General features: G+C 38.9%; 1 protein-coding gene across 6 annotated transcripts in view; it reads right to left on the reverse strand.

Annotated features, from left to right (window-relative positions):
• SMCHD1 (structural maintenance of chromosomes flexible hinge domain containing 1) overlaps positions 1-16993 on the reverse strand; it is a 139820-nt gene extending 122827 nt beyond the window's left edge. For 5 of the 6 annotated variants that reach the window (XM_027576125.2, XM_027576127.2, XM_027576122.2 and 2 more), the window contains exons 1-5: positions 16686-16993; positions 8888-8963; positions 7887-8048; positions 3150-3232; positions 2381-2511 (exon numbers count right to left, since the gene is read on the reverse strand). In XM_027576125.2, the coding sequence (XP_027431926.1) occupies positions 2381-2511; positions 3150-3232; positions 7887-8048; positions 8888-8963; positions 16686-16862 (629 nt within the window). In that variant the 5' untranslated portion in view covers positions 16863-16993. The remainder of the gene's footprint in view (positions 1-2380; positions 2512-3149; positions 3233-7886; positions 8049-8887; positions 8964-16685) is intronic. The other variant, XM_027576126.2, reaches the window with a different exon arrangement.
• Between the last annotated feature and the right edge of the window lie 2993 nt (positions 16994-19986).

Raw genomic sequence — 19986 nt, forward strand, 5'->3', positions numbered from 1 at the left:
AGAGAGTCAGCTGTTTTCTACTTTTAGGCTGTCCTCCTTTTCTTCCACAGCCTGTATCCTATGACATCCACCCTTGTATCCAGTAAAAACTTAACTGGAAACAATAAAGCAACTGATAATTTTTTCTATAGGAGAAGCTAGGGGAGTAAGGGGGAACATCTGAAGTTAACAGAAATCAAGAGTGGGTAGGTCAAGGGACTGATACTAGACTCAAAGATGGTATGAGTATAAAATAGCTACAACAGCTGATGGTTTTAGTGATGTAATACCTAAAAACCTAGGACAAAAGCCAGCAACAGGTACCTTTTTATCAAAAATTAAAATCTCCCTAATATTTAAGTTTAAAAGTTTATGTTGTGCTAAGACCTAGAGAAAAATCAGAGTCCATGTTCCATGAATACAGTTAAGATTTACTCTAACACTATAGATTCTACTTCCTTCTCTTCCATTTAAATAAATTTTTTCTAATCTTTTTGGCAATCTACCACCTAATAGTTCTACTGCATGCTAAATTCTATCCCTAGGCTATAAAAGACAAGTGTTCTTTGCCTTCTCTGTGGATATTTTATACATCCTTGAAGTGGCATGTACTCAAGAATATAATGAAAAAGAATGGTTGTAGAAAAGTCTGAGGCTGAGAATAAGAAAGTAGCAACTAAAATGATAGCGTATATAGCTTATATTTACTGATTGCTTACTATAGGCCAGGCTCTTTCCTAAGGATTTTACACAATGGTCTAACTCATTTGGTTCTCACAAAACCTTATGAGGTATTATCCATATTTTACAGATATGTAAACTGAAACTCAGAGAAGTTAAATACCTTGACGAATGTCATACAACTAATTAAGGCTAGATTCAAACCAGGCCAAATGATTTCAGAGCCCTTCTTCATCATATTGCCTCTCACCATGACACAGTCTTTACAAATTTGATAAAAATTCTGTGGGTGCTGAAATTTCAGAAAGAAAGCAAATGTGCTAACTATATTAGTTTTTAACATTGTTAAAATTCTTAAATTTGGATGAATCTCCCTGATGTAATGAAGAGCAAACCAGGACATGAACAAGTATTACTTAATAAGAATACCAACAGATTCTTCCCAAGTATGTTACCTGAAGTACACGACATAGCTAAAAAGAGCAAAAGACTTGTGGGTCATAGCTCTTAGAATTCAGTTAATATCCCAAAGACTTAAACCTTTATATCCCTAACAATTTCTACTATATTTTGTTTCCCCTACAGCATTCTCATTCAGAGTATTTCTACAAGCATATTCTGATACAAAACTCCTGACTAGACTCTACTCCCTAACAGCTATGAATATTTTATAAAGCAGAGCCCAGATGGCCGTCTGGGCGTCTCAGTCAGTTGAGCGCCTAACTCTTGATTTTGGCTCAGGTCATAGTCTCAGGGTTATGGGATTGAGGCCTGTGTCACACTCTGCACTCAGTATGGAGTCGTCTTGTCCCACTCCCTCTGCTCCTCCCCTCCACTCTCTAAATAAAATCTTTTATTTTTTTAAAAGATTTTTATTTATTTGAGAGAGAGAGCACAAGCAAGGGGAGGGGCAAAAGGAGAGGGAGAAGTAGACTCCCTGCTGAGCAGGGAGCCCGAAGCAAGGCTCGATCCCAGGACCCCGAGATCATGACCTAAGCCGAAGGCAGATGCTTAACTGACTGAGCCATCCATGTGCCCCTCAAACAAATAAAATCTTTAAAAAAAAAAAAAAGAAAAAAGAAAAAGCAGAGCCCTGAAAGCAGAGCAACAATGAGCTCAACAGAACAAATGTGGTTCATTAGATGCTTTGCAAGAGGTATCAGGTGACTGCTAAAGCTTAGTTTAAAACCATTCTCCTGGGGCACCTGGGTGGCTCAGTCAGTTAAGCGTCTGCCTTTGGCTCAGGTCATGATCCCCGGGGCCTGGGATCGAGCCCCACATCAGGGGCTTCCTGCTCAGTGGAGAGCCTGCTTCTCCCTCTGCCCCTCACCCCACTCATGCTCTCTCCCCCTCTCAAATAAATAAAATCTTTAAAATAAATAAAACCATCCTACTGCTTTAGAGGCCACACAGCTCTCATCAAACTTTAGTAAGGAAAGGGGGAAAGTTCCAAAGTATTTAAGACATCATAATAACTCCTACATATCTTAGAAAATGCAAAAAGAATTCTGCAGTGGAAGAGCATAATATTATGTAGTTTTCACTATTTCTAAGTATTGATAATAAAAAGTTATACAAAAATTCTAAGTATATATGCTAACATACACACTGATAATGTCAAAAGCTCCAATGCACCATGTATAACTAAAGAACTATTAGAGTTCTTATCCTTATTAAAATTCCCAGCTACCCATCAAAAAAATGAATAAGATTTTCTAACCTTTCAAAGTCACCTTGCCTTGTAAATTTTGACAACCTATACACGGCCCAGTTGTTAAGCTGTTTAGAGGTCATTCCTCTTCCATTATCTATCACTGCAACAGCAGGTTTTCCTTGTGTTTCATCAAAAAGCTATGAAATAAGTTCAAAAAGGAAAAGTCAAATCAATATAAAAATATAAAAAGTTAAATATTAAAGAATTTAAATGGGCTCACTCATACACTGCTGGTAGAAGTGTAAATGTATTACAACTTATTAAAAGGTAAGGTCAGCTGTATAAATCAAAGACCTTAGAATTCTTCATGTCCTTTAATCCAGAAATTCCATTTCTCAGAATTTAGCTTAAGGAACTAACTAGAGACATGTAAAGACCTATAAGGATGTTCATGCCAGCATTATTTACAATGGCAAAAATATAAAAAAAAATCTAAATCTTCAGTAATAAACTATATAATTTATAATATAACCAATAAGTAAAATAGTAGGAATGGAACATTATATTGCAGAATATTTGTGATACGGCAAATGGCTACAATGTACTGTCAAGGGAAAGTAGAAGATCACAAAAAAACAAAATGTACACTATGATCACACATACAGGTATACATATATGCATAGAAAAAAGGGCACATAAAAATTTTAACAATGAAGAGACATCAGATAATTATTTCTACTTTTAGTTTATCTTTATTTTCTAATTTTTCTACAAAGAACTTGTAGTATTTTTATAAAAGGAAAAGTTAAATTTCTTTATAGCATTATTTTCTTACCAATTTGATCTGTATTCTTCTAATACCAGTGTTTCTAGACGTAGCAGACAATGAATTGTCAATTAATTCTGCAAGAGCAAATGCTGGAAGAGAATGAGAAGACATTACTGCTTAACTTTTCCCTCCCAAATACTTCATTTAAAAGTTCAAAGTAGAAGAAACTCTGAAGTACCTTAAGCCATCACTTTTATTTTCCAAAGAGCTAGAATTAAAATATTATCCTGATCCTAATGATATAATAAATAAAGGCATCATCACCAATCACCACCAGCATTAAAAAGCAGTTATCAACCAGTACTTGTAAGGCACTATACGGCATGAATCAGCCAGCCATGATTCCTGGCTTCAAGGAGTTTATAATCTAAAGACAGACATACAGACATAGGAGACAAACAGAAGACCATAACCATAAAATCAAATACTAGTTCATGGTATGTAATACATCATGCACAAGTCAAAAGTTAACACATTTAGAGATGGGGTGGGGGTTGCAAATATAAAGCAACTATAAAAGGGTCTATTAAGAACTAACATTTAGATATAGAAATCTTATGATTAACAGCAATTTATCAAATAGCAGAACGTGTCTAACTGACACAGAACTGCTAATTATTTCCTACTACACAACCAACTTGATATTCAACTTATCACTGGCTCGAATAATAATACTTATTAACGAATATTCTTTCTTCAAGATCACTACTCAAACTATTTCCCGCTTTTATTTCCTTAATTAAAAAAGGGGAACACACCAAATTTATGTCTCTTATTACCACTGAAGTGCAACCCAACTAACACTGTAATTAATCCACAGAGTAGCACACCAGCAAGCATTCCACACTCTGAACACTTACAGGATGGCAATGTTTATAAACTAGAAAGAAATTACCACAAATCCGATATAAGGATCTGGCCAATGGTATGAAGTCTAGAAAATAGAGAAGGAACACTGTAGGAAATGGGAGGCAAAAAAGAGGTAAGAGAAATCTGGAGGGAAGAAATGATTAGAATTTAGTATCTGCTCAGATATAGAATTACAAAAAATAAAGAAATCAACCCAAGATCGTTTTGAGTCTTTGACCAAATAGGATAGTCCTATTTCTCATAAAGGGAAAATTTAGAAGGGAAGAATGAAAACAGTTCTCGATGCGATGCCCTACCACTCTGTCAAAGTTCAATGAGTAGAGGTGTTCCATAGGGAGCGAGAACAGATACCAGGCTTCAGAGGATAAAAAAAGCCAGAGGTAACGATTTCTGCTTCACTGATAGAATAGTTAAGATTTGGATAACCTCATTAAGAGAAAAGTATAAAAAAAAAAAGAGTAGCATGACTTGAAGAGCTATCCACCATTTGGTTAAGAATAACCAAAAGCAGCACTAATGGCAAATGAAACAAAAGCAGGGAAAGACCTAGGAATGTACTGTAAAATCATAGTAATCAAAGCAAGAGCTTAAACAGGGAGATTTTCTGCTTGATCATGCAATGACAGCAGGACTGAAAACTAGCACAACCAATCTGGAAGGTAATCAATATATATCAAAAGTCTGAAAAATGAATGTACTTATTGACTCCGTGATTACACATTTAGAAATCTGTCCCCAGAGAAAGAATTAAAGATTCATTCAATATGCAAATATTTAAACACTATTTTCAGGCATTATTCCAGGAACAGAACAAAACAGATAAGAGTCCTATTCTTGTGGAGTTAACATTCCAGTTAGAAAGATGGAAAAATGATGAGAAAGATGGAAAATGAAATATAATTAACAATTCCTTAGCATGTTAGACAGTGGTATATGTGATGGAGAAAAGAAAGCAGAAAAAAAGAGATCAAATAATAGTAAAGTCACAGAGGGAACCCAGCTGCAATCTTAAACAGGGTGATCAAGGTTAATCTTTGTTGAGAAGGTAATAAACAAGACTTGAAAGAGGGGAGGGAATGAGACAGGGGCTATCCGGGCAAAGAGGCAGAGGGCCCTAAGCTGAGTATACAGCTGGTACTGGAGTGAAAAAGCAGAAAGGAAGAGTTGCAGAAACAAAGGCAGAGCGCAAGCAAAGCAGAGCTACAAAGGCCATATAGATAATTATAGACTTTGGCTTTTATTCTCAGTGAAACGGGGAGCCATCAGTGTTTTCATAGGAAGATGGAACATCTGACTTCTCAAACCTTATGTGGACAGGCATGAAAAGAGAGATGAATTAAGAGTCCACTATATAATCTAGGTGATTCCTCAAGATCAGGTTTTGTAAACAGACAGGGTAAGAAATGGTCATTTCTATATAAATACTGAAGACAGTGCCAATCGGATTTTCTTACAAACTGAAAGGTATGAGACAAAAAAGAATCAATTTGATTTTTGGCCTAAGCAACTGAAAGAACAGAGCAATAATCAATTTGAATGGGAAAATTATGTGTAGTTAGGATTCAGTGAACAGCTTACAGTTCCCATCTTAAGATATGCGAGTGGAGATACCACATGGCAGTTGGACAGACAACACTGGAATTCAGGAAGTAAGTCTGGCATTATTTTCAATATTTGACTAAAAATTACCACTTCTGCGGCACCTGGATGACTCAGTTAAGCACCTGATTCTTGATTTTGGCTGATGTCATGATCTCAGGGTCATGAGATAAGCCTCGTGTCTGGCTCCATGGTCAGCATGGAGTCTGCTTGAGATTCTCTCTCGCTCTCTTTCCCTCTGCCCCTTCCCCCACTCACACACTCTAAGTGGATAAATAAATTCTTAAAAAAAAAAAAAAGTTACCATCTCTACGACCTCCATTGAAGAGTCACTGCCATAACAATGGTATTTAGAACCATGACACTGGACAAGATCACTGAGGAAGTAAGAGAACATAAGGGACCAAGGACTAAGCTGTGAGGCACTTCAATATTAAGAAGGTTGAGAAGGGAGGTCAATTATATCTCAATTAAAAAAAAAAAGAAAAAGATGGGAGGAGAAGAGCAGAAAGGCGGCAGCCAGTGAGGTAGAAACAAAACTGGAGTATGGTTTCTCAAAAGCCAAGTGAAAATTATTTTATCAAGGAAGAAAAGTGATAAATTGTGTCAATACCTTGAGTAAAAGAGAACTGAAAGCTGATTACTGGATTTAGCCACCGGTGACCCTCAAAGAGTAAGTACAAGAGAGTGAATAAGAGAGAATGGGAAAAGGAGCACCACTGCTGTTAGTAAATACAGTCAACTCTTTGGAGGAGTTTTGCTGTAAACAGAAGCAAAAAGCTGGTGAAAGAAGAGTATGATGTTTTTAAGATGGGAGAAATAAGATAGGAGCTTTCTTGTGTATAAGGAACAATATCAGAGGTAATAAGTAGACTGGTTAGGAGTTCAAGCTCCTAATTCCTCTGCTAGGGTTCAAATCCTGGCCCCAACACTTAACTACCAGGGTAGCCTTTGTCAAGCCACCTAAAATCTCTTAGCCTCAAGTTTCTTCTGCAAAGTAGGGTCATTAGTAACATTATTTACCACATAGGATCAAGGATTAAATAATGTTCATAAAGAACTTGGCATGGTGCCTGGCACAGCAGCTGATACTAATACTACTAAGTCTTATGGTGAGGATGCATACGATTTAGACAAAAGAATATTCAGTCATGTGTAACAATAAAAAAAGACTGAAAACAACCTAAATGTCTAAAAGAACACTGTTCAAAGAAATTTGTTATATAAATACTACATAAACACTATAAAAACAAATATACATGGATATATGTACTAAAGATGCTCATTTCAAACAAAAAAGGTTAAAGAAGTATGCTCCATATAAAACCAATAAAAAAGAAAAAATATATAAAAAGGTCTGAAATGATAAACACCAAAGTATAAGTGGTGGTTCTATCTAGGTGGTAGAGATATGATGTTCTTTCTGCTTATCCACGTCTTCTAATTTCCTACCAACTATAATGCATACACCGTAAGAAAAAATATTTTTAATAAGAAAGTTTATAATGAACATCTAAGTAGTATTCAACACTTTGGCAGGATCCAGACAGAAAAGACTCTCTAGGGGCGCCTGGGTGGCTCAGTAGGTTAAGCAGCTACCTTCAGCTCAGGTCATGATCCCAGGGTCCTGGGATCGAGCCCCACATCAGGCTCCTTGTTCGGTGGAGAGCCTGCTTCTCCCTCTCCCTCTGCCTGCCTGCCGTTCCCCCTGCTTGTGCTCCCTCCCTCTCTCTCTCTGTGTCAAATAAATAAAATCTTCAAAAAAGAAAAACTCTCTCTAAATCAACTGATTTGTAAAGATCACTAGCAAACAGTCCAAAGGTAGGATAAAAACTTGTGACAAGTAAAGGTGGAAAGAAATAAGAAAGAAATGGAGACCAGAACACAAACTACTTACTTGTGTAGTTCAGTTATACAAATTTGCAAGGTAAGAAAAATATTTTCTCAATTGGGAGACATCTACAGGAGGCCAGGAAGAATAGATCAGAGTACACAGGAGATGGAAAGATAGGTAGGTACATTTCTTATGAGTTAAAATGCAATGAATTATAATAGATTAGTTTTAAAGGAGAGGCATCTTTACTCTGAAGATGACTTAGCTAGAAAAAGAAACATATTGTGATGAAGAGGCTGAAGTAAGGAAGTTCACAATGTCTGGTCATAATCTTCTAATTAAAGTAGAAAGAATTTTTAAACAGTGAAGGAATGTAACATGTGGTCAAGGGATAAAAGAGAGTAATGGTTTGTTGAAATTAGTATAAATGTAATACTTACGCAAAGGATTTTGTCCTTCACTTGCATAATATTCATACATGCCACTTTTAACCAGTGTGTCATAGTGAGGTAGGAAGTCAATTCGTTCTTTTGTAGCTGTTAGTAGTAACTGATTGACTGACTGTAGCAGGTATAGAGTGACTCCATCTTTAACAGTGTCATCTGTAATTAAGAAATAGTATCTTAAGCACTACACTAGCATCAGAAACACAATGGATTTATAATTTTAAATATGCAAATTGTATTTATAAGGTATCTTTAAAGATGATACAGGCAAACCCTCAAACAATGGATCTATCTATAAATTCAGCTGTGTAGGCCCAAATACTTCCACTCATCTGAAACACTCAATTCTTAAACAAGTTAAACTATCACAGGAAATCAGATGATGAACTGCATTAGAGTGGCATTAACATGAACGGAGAAGTAGGATTAAACTCAAAACGAATCATGCATGAAAACCTGGCATGTCCTGGAATCTAATTAGATAAAAAAATATAATGGAAGAATCCAAGTTCCTGAGAATTAACTTCTCGAGGTCCAAGTAAAAAAAGTGTGCCCAGGTGTTGCACAACATCTCATCTTCTGCAGCCATAACCGATAACTACATTTCTATAATCTTGTTTTAAAAATACGACCTCGGGGCACCTGGGTGGCTCACTCTGTTAAGCATCTGACTTGATTTCAGCTCAGGTCATGATCCCAGGGTGGTGAGATCGAGCCCTAAGTCAGGCTCTATGAACTCTGCTGGAAGTCTGCTGGAGATTCTCTCCTCCCCCAACTTGAACTTGTGTGCTCTTTAAAATAAATAAATAAATCTTAAAAAAAGAAAAAAAACATGATCTCTGCACAAACTGTGCACATGTATTTCCCCCTCCATCCCAAGAAAGTAACCAAAATTATCAATAGTTTTAGATACTTATCTGTATAAGGAAATAGTTATTGCCCTATGATGTACTAGAACATATTAAATATAAAGGCATCAATTAAACACTGCTTACCAAAATTATCACAGGTTATTTCCTTCCTACTTGTTGTTGTAATAACAAATTTCTCTTCAGGTGAAATGCCAAGTGTCTATCCAAAATAATAGGAATAAAATCAATTATTACACAAAGGAAATAAATATGCCATTCAAGTTTATAAGAATGAAAATATTGATAGTATATCATAATTTTAAAACAATTACTACATTTACCTAAAAAATCTAAGTCTAGATACTTTAAAATTTTTTCTTTGCATAATTAAGCACAGCTCTATTAATTACCTATTTGCTTAACAAGGTTGTTTTTTCTGCTACTCGCATATAAGCCACCTAGGAACATGATGATTAGGTGGAACATTTTCTAAAGGGTTTTAATACGAACAGGACCTCCTAGGCAAAAGGCATGCTATTTCTTGTCAATACATAAGTAAACTTATTTGGAGCAAATCATTAACACTTCTGTTCATATAGATTAAATATTTAAATACGTAAAAACAAAAGTACTAGAAAAAAATAGAAGTTAATATTTTATAACACTAAGATAAGGACAGCCATGCTATGCAGGATTTTCTATATTAAAGACTTTATTATGATCCCTTCAAACAGAATAACTTTTTAAAAATTAAGGCAAAGTATAAATTATGAAAGGGAATTGCAACAGGAGACAGCATCCTTAAGAAACAAAAAGTCTTCATAAAACAAGATGAAGATCAACAAAGAGAAAGAGCAAAAAGTGATGATCAAAAGGAAAAAATACAAATGAATGTCCAATGAACACACAAAAACCTGAAATTTTACAACTAATCAAAAAATGAGAATTAGAAAAGAGTTAACATTTTCATTAAAATTTTATAGATCTTTAAAATTAAAAGACATACACTCTTTCTAAAATTAAACAACAATGTACAGGTAAGTGAGAAGACCAACTTCTGCTTCAGGTAACGATGGACTAACCTTAGACCAGCCTTACCACCAAAGACAACTAAAGAAATCTAGACTAATGATACCTGAATCTTCAATAGCTATACTAAACCCTATTGGTTCCCACTGAAACTAATTAAGGCACCAACTCCTAACTCTGAAGCCTATTGAAGAGAAAGAATAAAGCATTTATCCTGTTTTGTACCAACTATAGTTATAGGTAACCAAATGGTTCTACTCTGATGAGGCAAAGCTGTTCTTTTGAGAACTCTAGCTAATAAATGTAAGAGGAATGGCAATCAGAGTATCACCATCAATAGATAAACCATCAGCTCAAACTTTTATTAAGAAGGAATCCAGCTGAAACTACCAGAATCCCACTAATATGACCTTAGCATTGCTAAGGGTGGGAGAAATACCCCTTTATTACATAGGTAATTATTGATATGACAGAACATAAAATACCAGCACCACCTATGAAGTATTCTTTGCCTCCATACCTCAAAGAAGTTGAACCTAAATTTTGTTTATAAACCTTTAAAAATAACTTGTTTACAGGTTATATGGAGCTAGAACAAGTTACACCATAAAGGAGCACAGACAAATCCAGAATGTGCAATATTAAAGAAAAACCTAGGGGCGCCTGGGTGGCTCAGTCGTTAAGCGTCTGCCTTCTGCTCAGGTCATGATCCCAGGGTCCTGGGACCGAGCACCGCATCAGGCTCCCTGTTCAGCAGGAAGTCTGCTTCTCCCTCTCCCATTCCCCCTGCTTGTGTTCCCTCTCTCACTGTCTGTCATATAAATAAATAAAATCTTAAAAAAAAAAACAACCTACTTGATTTCTTCAACAAGCCAATGTCAGGAAAAATAAAAGAGATTGGGAAAGAGGGTTTTGCTTAAATGCTCTCAATTTTAAAAGAATTAAGACGCGTAAAAATTCAAATTCACATTTGAGGACCCAGTTGGAATCCTGATTTAAATACATTAAAAAGACATTTTGAGACAGATATCTGAATACGGACTAAGCTATTAGATAATATTTTAAGATGTTAATTTTGATGGTATGATCACAGAAATGCATGTGAAATATATAGGAGCAAAGTGAAATCAAGAACCAAAAAGACAAAAATGATGCTTGTGTGGTAAATATTTTGTAACTATTGAATCTGGATGATGAGTTAATGTGGGCTCATTATACTGTTATCTCTTTATAGATGTTTGAAGTATTTTATAAGAAAAATTTGTAATGTAAAATATAATATAATAGATCAGTGGAAGAGAACAGTGGACCCTGAAACAGACCCACATATATATACATAGAGATCTTGGCAAATAAGGGGTGACGTTATATATTGACGGGGAAAGAATAATTTCAATGAATGACATTGAAATACCTAGTAAACTGCATAAAAATAGGTAAAATAAGATCCCATCTCAACATACACAAAAAGAAATTCCAAGAGAATTAAAGACGCTGCATATTAACCCAAAATTTTAGAGGAAAACACAGCGGAATAATTTTGAGAAAAGGATTTCTGAAAATATATAAAAAGTGCAAGCCACAAAGGAAAAAACTAGAAAATATGAAAAGATGCTCACATTCACTAGTTATTAGAGAAATTAAAATAACTTATCATTCCCATGAGACTGGCAAAAATTTTAAGCCCTGATAATACAAAGTATAGACCTCCATATAGGGAAACTGGACCTTACCCACTGCTGGGAAGACTGAAAATCAGTAAAACTATATTGAAGAGCAATCTGGTATACTTTACTAAAACTAAAGATAATTATCTCCCGGGGCGCCTGGGTGGCTCAGTCATTAAGCGTCTGCCTTAGGCTCAGGTCATGATCCCAGGGTCCTGGGATAGAGCCCTGCATCAGGCTCCGTGCTCAGCGGGAAGCCTGCTTCTCCCTCTCCCACTCCCCCTGCTTGTATTCCCTCTTTTGCTGTGTCTGTCAAATAAATCTTAAAAAAAAAAAAAAAAAGATAATCATCTCCCATGTAATTCCATCCTACAGAAATGAAACTATGGATATAATCTGATGGGGAATAAAACTGTACTTATTTAACAAATAAAAACTTTTTACAGAACTTTATTAAGGTTTTGTGCATTGAGTATTTTTTTAGCTAGTACTACCTTATTTCTACAGTGTCCCAATTGTTAGATCATGTGCTTATGTATCCTGTAAAACAAAATTTGTTCTTACAGTTACTGAAAAAACTATGTGCCAAGTTGAATTTTTAAGATCTACATATATCTGGGGCGCCCGGGTGGCTCAGTCGTTGAAGCGTCTGCCTTCGGCTCAGGTCATGATCCCAGGGTCCTGGGATCAAGCCCCCCATTGGGCTCCCTGCTCCATGGGAAGCCTGCTTCTCCCTCTCCCACTCCCCCGGCTTGCGTTCCCTGTGTCTCTGTCAAATAAATAAAATCTTAAAAAAAAAAAACTACATATATCTGAAAAGTATTTATATCTAATTATTCCATACACTCTTCTCCATTAATCAATTATTATGCAAGATACTAAGCTATCTTTTTTCTTTACCTATAATTCTATATAATTATTTCTTGAATTCATAATTTTTCCAAATATTTAAAAGCTTTGATATTTGACAAATATAAATATTTTTAATTATTCATTATGCTTTTGTTCAATATGGCATACCCTTTTCTCTCCATATTTTTAGTCTAAATTCTATCTTATCAGACATAAACTAAAGTCTTTCATGTGTTTGTATTAACCCGGCCTTGACTAGATATACCTCCTCTGCCTTTCCCTATATGAAAGCAGGATAACATTCTGTCTGGGAAATAGTCTTGCTCAGATTTTTTTCATTTTTATAAGAACATTTTGGTCCCATCTTTTTCCGAATTAATTGGTAATGAAGACGGAAGTGCCCTTAACGGGTAATAAAAATTACCTGCCCTCCACCTCTTTAGGTCAGCTTCAAACTACCTACTGCCCAACTTCTCTCAAAAGCCAATTTTAAGAAATATCTATAAAAGGCTAAATTGTAGTCCATAAAATCTTCAAATACTTTAAAGTTCATCCATGGATTAAGTCAGAAACTATATACTTCAATGCACTGCTCTGAAACTCTGCAAACTAGCCTTTAATGATTTGTCCTTTGACATTATATCCAATGGTTTTGTCCCTGAATCACTCACAGACCAGGAACACCCATATTGCACTTGAGTGAGAAATCTCTAAAAAAAAAAATTTGAGTGGTTAAAGCAGCTTGCATTACCCGAAATAATACATATACCCTACCTTGCGTTAAGGGAAATAAGCAGCAGACTTTCCTATCTTTAGGTATGTTGTCCATTTTACCAGGATTTGTAAGGAATCTAAGGAGAAATTTTTCTCAAGTCAAAGCTTTGCTTCATTAGCACTTGGAATGTTTTTATTTTACAGACACTGTAGTTTTTCTATAAATTATCTGTCCTTTTGTTTTGACCTCTAAGAAACTCAAAGCTGATTTCATGGCTCAGCAATGGTGTAAGATATTTGTAAGATATTATCAAAGTTTATTAACTCTCCTCAGGTTACTATTTTATTCCATCCTATATCTACTTTTATGTTTCTTTTTCTTGAATTTTTTTTAAGATTTTATTTTTAAGTAATCTCTGCAACCAACATGGAGCTCGAACCCACAACCCCAAGATCAAGAGTCACATGCTCTACAAATTGAGCCAGCCAGGCACCCCTTATCTTCTGGAATTTTTAATATATGTACCCTACGTACAAGTTTTTTTAAAGGAAGAGAGTGATTCATGTAACTAAACAGCTATAAACCAACTATTAGGTAGGCTCCTGCCCTCAAGGACCACACAGAATTTTTTTTTTTTTTTTTTTTTAAAGTACAATAGCATAAGTGCCATGGCAGGGTCACAAGGTATAGTGAAACCATACAAAGGAAAAAATATGGAGATGGAGGGGAAGGTTTGCATACTTCCCTTAATGTCTGGATATATCTTAAGAACTAGCCAAATGAATCATCCTCTAATCTTTGATTCTGCAAGGCCACAAGCGTTCAGGTGAGTCAATAGCTGCTTATCACAGTTCTAAGGGATTCTTCCAGATCTGTTCTTTCCTCTTTTTTTTTTTTAAACTCTTTCTTCTTCCTTCCTCTTGATTGCTCCCTTTTTCCACAAGGTGAGCTTTCCCCAAATAACAGTTTAGGATCCATAATATTTTCTAGCACTACTGACACTTATTGGTTTAAGTTCTAATGAAAAACTTCAATTTAGTGCACTATTTTACCCCCCCCCCACACACACACACAAAGAAGATGAAGGCTTTAATAAACAGTGTGGACATTGTAGAGGTTTTAATAAAAATAACAAGCTTCAGAATCAATCAGACCTAGATTCTGATCCCAGTTTCACTGTTTATCTGTATAACCTTGGACTTAATTCAGTAATTTAATTCAGTTGTTCATATAGGTAATGGAAACAAGGTTATAGGATTAGGTTATATAATCTAATGATACTTTAAAAAGTAAATCCTCTGAAAAAAGTTAGCCTTCCATTTTTTTTTCTTACTAGTTCTTCCCTCTCACTTCTAATCAAATTTAACCTCTGTCTCTTCCAGCAAGAAGTGGGAAGAAGGAAGAATGAACTAGTCAAAAGAAATATTTTCCTTGGTTTTCAAATTAATATATTGAAGGAATGGGGCACCTGGGTGGCTCAGTCAGTTAAGCGTCTGCCTTCAGCTCAGGTTGTGTTCTGGGGGTCCTGGGATAGAGGCCACCTCAAGCTCCCTGCTCAGTGGGAGTCTGCTTCTCCCTCTCCCTCTCCCCCAGGCTCATGCGCACACTCTTGCTCTCTCAAATAAAATCTTTAAAAAATATATATTCAAAGAATGGAATAAATATATATGTTCCCTATTACAACTTAATTTGAGGCAAAGTGGTATAACAGAAAGAATATGGGTTTTGGGTTTGAAACCTAATTTGAGACTGTACTATCTGTTTGACTTGAGTCACCCATTTCCAAAAGTGCGTTTCCACTTCTGTAATAATACTTCCCCTATCTAACAGTTAGTGAGACTTCTCACAGAGAGAATTTATTTCTAGATGGAGGGTAAATGAGTACAACCTTTTTGAAAACCAACCTGAAAATACCTATCAAGACCTTTAAAAATAATCCTGACCTTGGAGAAATTTCACTTCCAAGAGCTTAAACTAAAGAAAAATAAAAGACATAAAAGACTACTATTCAGAGATGTTTATCATGGCATTACTTAAAATTGAAAGTAATGTAAATGTCGACAAAAAGAAGGGATTTGGTTATGTAAACAGTGGTACTAAACAAACCATTTCAAACTTTGATTATGAAGACTTGCATTAAAATAGAAAAATACTAACAATATTAAGTGAAAAAATAGCTATTAAAAAAATTGGGGTAAGAATACAAAGAAATACCCCAAGTGCTACCAGCAGTTATAAATTTTACAGTGAAGAAAAGATTTACTTTTTTCCCCTCCAGCTCCATATTTTCTTTATTTTGCTGATCTTTTTAACAATAAAAATAATAAACATAAAGGGTTTCCCTTTTTTTGGGTATGGTTTTGAATGGAAAACATTCATCAAAAAAAGATGAGCACTCATTCATTCAGTTTTCATATATACATGGGAATCTGCTATATCCAGGCATAGAATGAATTCACTCTTTATATATAATTTTTCGTTTCATTCATTCATTGTAATTTCGACATTTACCATGTGCCAGGCACAGTTCTAGACAGTGGGAATACGTTGTGAACAAACCCAAGGTCCTTGCTCCCAAGTCCCTTTTATTCTATGGGTCTTGATTTCAATTATTTCGGCAACTACAGAGTTATGTGTCTAGAACAGTACTAAATCATCAGTCTAATCAATTTAAAACAAACAATGCTTCACACAAAGTTCTCTTTACTTGGAAGCTAAGTGTTCTTTGTAGCCTAAAAAGAACTTCATGTGGTTAACGCTGCACAGGACTGTATCCCTTCTTTAAAGCTCAGGCACCATCTCCACCTCCCACCTATAAAATTCTTCACAGTTTAAAGTAGCTTTTCCTACGTAGTTATTAATTTTTAAAGCAAACTAATACAGTGGAGATACATGTAGCACAAATACATATATATATTCACACATATATATCTCTCACACATATATATCTCTCACACATATATATCTCTCACACATATATATGCACACACTCAGGCATACACACCCTTCTTTGGTGTTCCACAGCTACCCACAGGCACCTTTCGAGTTAGTTCTAAAACTTTCAAGGGCTAGGGTTCAGAAAACCAGAAGGGCAGCTTCCACCTGCGAAGCTAACTGGGACAAGTGTTTTCACTACGGAAGGACCCCGCCAGGGCGGGCCCATAAACCTTGACAGGACGGCCCGGGAAATTATGGTATCATTTAATGAACCTGAGGTCAATCGACTCCAGGAATTTCAGAACTCCTAACAGAGCCATCGGGTTCTAACTGCGCTCGTATTTTTTTTTAAAAAGTTCCACACGAAGAGACACAAGTGGCTTTCCCTACTGGAAGATGAGTTTAGAGTACTAAGGCCTTAGAGTACTAAGGTCGCCACAGGCCAATTAAGCCCGAGGTATGAAACCCTGGCCAGCGAGAACCACCCCCACCCCGACCCCGTAAAAGGGCAGGGGGAGGCCCACGGAGATGCTGGCTCTGTACTCCCAGGCCGAGGCTGGGACCGGCCCAAAGCTTCCAGCCGCCGGGCCACAGGCATGGCGGGCACCCGAGAGAGAGAAGCCAAGGCCGCAGAACTAGGGCCAGGTGACAGGTTTATTGCCCCTGGTGAGCAACTTGAGTGTCTCGTCACCCTCCTAACCCAAACTCTACCCGCGCATCCCTCCTTTGCCCCTTCGCGTACCTGACACACAGAGGCGCGGAACCTTGCGTAGTCCGAGCGCTCCTCGACCTGCAACACCCGGTCCCCGAGCTCGGACTCCTTCTCGCGCCGGTCAAACAAGTACACCGTCCTGCAGCCGTCGCCTCCGCCGTCCTCTCCGGTCCCCACCGAGGGCCCGCCGCCGCCCGCCGCTGCCATATTGGGGGAAAGGAGAAAAAACAGCAGCGCCGGCGTCTACCGCGGCCGCGCTCAGGGCCGAGGTGCAGACTCCGCGCGGCGTTCTTCAGCTCCAGCCCCCGGGGCGGTGCGAGGCCTCTAGCCCGGCGCGCTGCAGCTCCTCCCTCAGCGGCGGAGGCGGCGGCCAAGCAGCGGCAGGCGCGAGGATCACCCGGGAACCGATTCAAACGAGCTCCTGCTCGTGCACACGTCACTTCCGCGGCCCGTCGCTCCCGGGGAGAAGGGGGCGCGCAGCGCGCTCTTCGTAGGGCCGGGACCCGCGCCCGCCGCCTCCCACGCAAACCTCGCAGCTGGACCCCGGACCAGGGCGGCCGCCCGGGGCTGTGGCGCAGAAGGAAGAAGGGCCGACCGCCGCGCAGAGGAGGCGGGGCGAATCCGGCAGGCCGCGCGAGCGGGGCGGGGCTTCAGCGCCCACCGCCCAGGGCCCGCCTCTTTCGCCTTCGAGAAGTTGCGAGGGAAGCGCGGTTCCTTGCGGGCGCCTGCGCTCTTGAGGGGAGACCCAAAGCCTAGGAGGGAGAGCTAGTGCCAAGACCGGGGGTCTTCGGAGTGGTTGTTTTGTGCCGGCCGTTAGGGCCCTGGTACCTTCTAGCTTCAACGTGACGCCCGACCGAATCTGCCTGGCCTCGATCTCCTGGCGCCGTGGTGGTGCTGCCCCGGCCAGGGATGCTGCCCCGCGCCCGGGTCGCGGGAATGCGGCGGCGGGAAGCGTCAGGCCGGCGGGCCTCGCTGGGTTGGATTTCCTTCGTAGCGAGCACGTGTGTCCCTACGCGGAGAAAATAGACGCCCGGACACCCTGGGCCGCCTCTTCCACCTCATTTGCTAGTGGTTTTATGTGGGCTCCAATGTGGGCCACTGAGACAAAGCTTGACCCTGAGAACGTCCGAACCGAGATGCTGTGACGTCACTGTGGCTCCCTCGGGGGGCCTCCGAGGGTCCTGAAGTGGCTCCGTGTCTAAACCTTCTCACTGCAGTGACCTTACCTCCACAGCTGTTGTCATGTTGCTAAAAATTGTGAATTAGAACACCTACGCCAAAGGATTAAGTTAGGTGATTTTAGCAAAATACTTAACATACAGTACTCGTTGAGTAAAAGCCTTTATTGCGTTTCATTAAATATCCTTACCATGGGCGCGTAGTGCCCTGTCATTGTTGGGAGGACTCGTTTAGTCATTTACTTTCCATTTCTTTTTAAGATTTTATTTATTTGACACACAGAGACACCAGGAGAGAGGGAACACAAGCAGGGGGAGTGGGAGAGGGAGAAGCAGGCGTCCGGTGGAGCCGGGAGCCTGATGCGGGGCTGGATCCCAGAACCCTGGGATCATGACCTGAGCCTAAGGCAGACACTTAAGGGCTGAGCCACCTAGGCGCCCCCACTTCTTAAAAATATCTAGTGAATATTTTGTACTTGAGAGTGACATGTAAATTCGCTAAGCCCAAGGTAGCAGACGGAGGGATTTTTCGATTCTCCAATGGGTATTTAGTATATTTTCTGTTTTACTAGGTTTGAAAAGACCTTCATGGTTAGTTATATAGATAGATTCTTACCATTGGTGTATGTTAGAAACTTAGATTTGCTTGTCCATATAAAGATGTTCCAGAATCCTGGGGGAGGGGAGTGGCTAGACATGTATGATATTCAAGGTAGAACACAGTAGGAACAAGAGTGTGAAGGCATGTATGTTTGCAGAACGTAATTAGGGCTGGAAGTGGGGAAACTGGAGCTGTGGATGGTGAAGGAAAAAATTGGCAAGACGCAAGTTGTGGCCAAATGCTATTCATGTTCCTGAAGGGAGAAGTAGGGAAAGACAGACCAAAGTAACCTCCAGTTCTTATGGGATTGCTTTGATGTCTCTCAAGTTCATGTGACCTTCTCCTTCGATCCCATTATGTAATAGTCTTTGATTTAAATGGCTCAAGAAAAAAATTGGGTAAAATGAATTGCCTAACTATTTCATCAAATTCAGATTAGGTCCAGTTCATCATCAGGGCAATTTCTTATTTCTCTGTACAGTAATTCCAAATTGCACATATAGGTGGATACAAACAAACTTTTCATATCTTTAGAAGAGATTTCAAGATAATTGCCAAGAGGAGAGAGGGAAAACTGCCAGAGAAGTTTACTACAATATTATGGGCAACCATTGGTGGAAGCATTAATAGTATCTTCTTAGAGGTCAAGTCTGAATCAGTCTTATGTCTGAGTATGGTGATCTGAACAGCCTCAGAACCATTTTCCATTCACTTGTTCTCAGAGCGAAACTCTTCAGATAGCTTTATCAAGAAAGAAAGATTAGGGACGCCTGGGTGACTCAGTCAGTTGGGCATATGCCTTCGGCTCGGGTCATTATCCCAGTGTCCTAGGATCAGCCCTGCATCCAGCTCCCTGCTCAGCAGGGGGGCCTGCTTCTCCCTCTCCCTCTGCCTTCTGCTCTGCCTACTTGTGCTTAATCTCTCTCTCTGTCAAATAAATAAAATCTTTAAAAAACAAAAAAAAGATGAGTTTTTTCTTTATTCAATTTGAAAAAAGTTTAATGGGGCGCCTGGGTGGCTCAGTTGTTAAGCATCTGCCTTCTGCTCAGGTCATGATCCCAGGGTCCTGGGATGGAGCCCCACGTCAGGCTCCCTGCTCAGCGGGAGGCCTGCTTCACCCTCTCCCACTCCCCCTGCTTGTGTTCCTGCTCTCTCTCTCTCTCTCTCTCTGTCAAATAAACAATGAAAATCTTTTTTAAAAAGTAAGGGCGCCTAGGTGGCTCAGTTGGTTGGGCGACTGCCTTCGGCTCAGGTCATGATCCTGGAGTCCCGGGATCGAGTCCCGTGTCGGGCTCTCCGCTCAGCGGGGAGTCTGCTTCTCCCTCTGACCTGCCTCCCTCTCCTGCTCTCCCTCTCTCTCATATAAATAAAATCTTTTAAAAAATAAAAAAAGTTTGAAATAACCCAGTAGCACAACTAGTTCTCTTCAACTAGCTCGATTTTTATTTTCATTAGCCGTCTTAAAATATAGAGTATAAGTGCCCCTGTATCAGTTATCTATTGCTGTGTAACAACCTACCCTAAAAACTAAGTGGCCTCTTGCACAGCTCTC

The sequence above is a fragment of the Zalophus californianus genome, chromosome 14 (assembly GCF_009762305.2).
Source record: "Zalophus californianus isolate mZalCal1 chromosome 14, mZalCal1.pri.v2, whole genome shotgun sequence".
NCBI classification, from domain to species: domain Eukaryota; kingdom Metazoa; phylum Chordata; class Mammalia; order Carnivora; family Otariidae; genus Zalophus; species Zalophus californianus.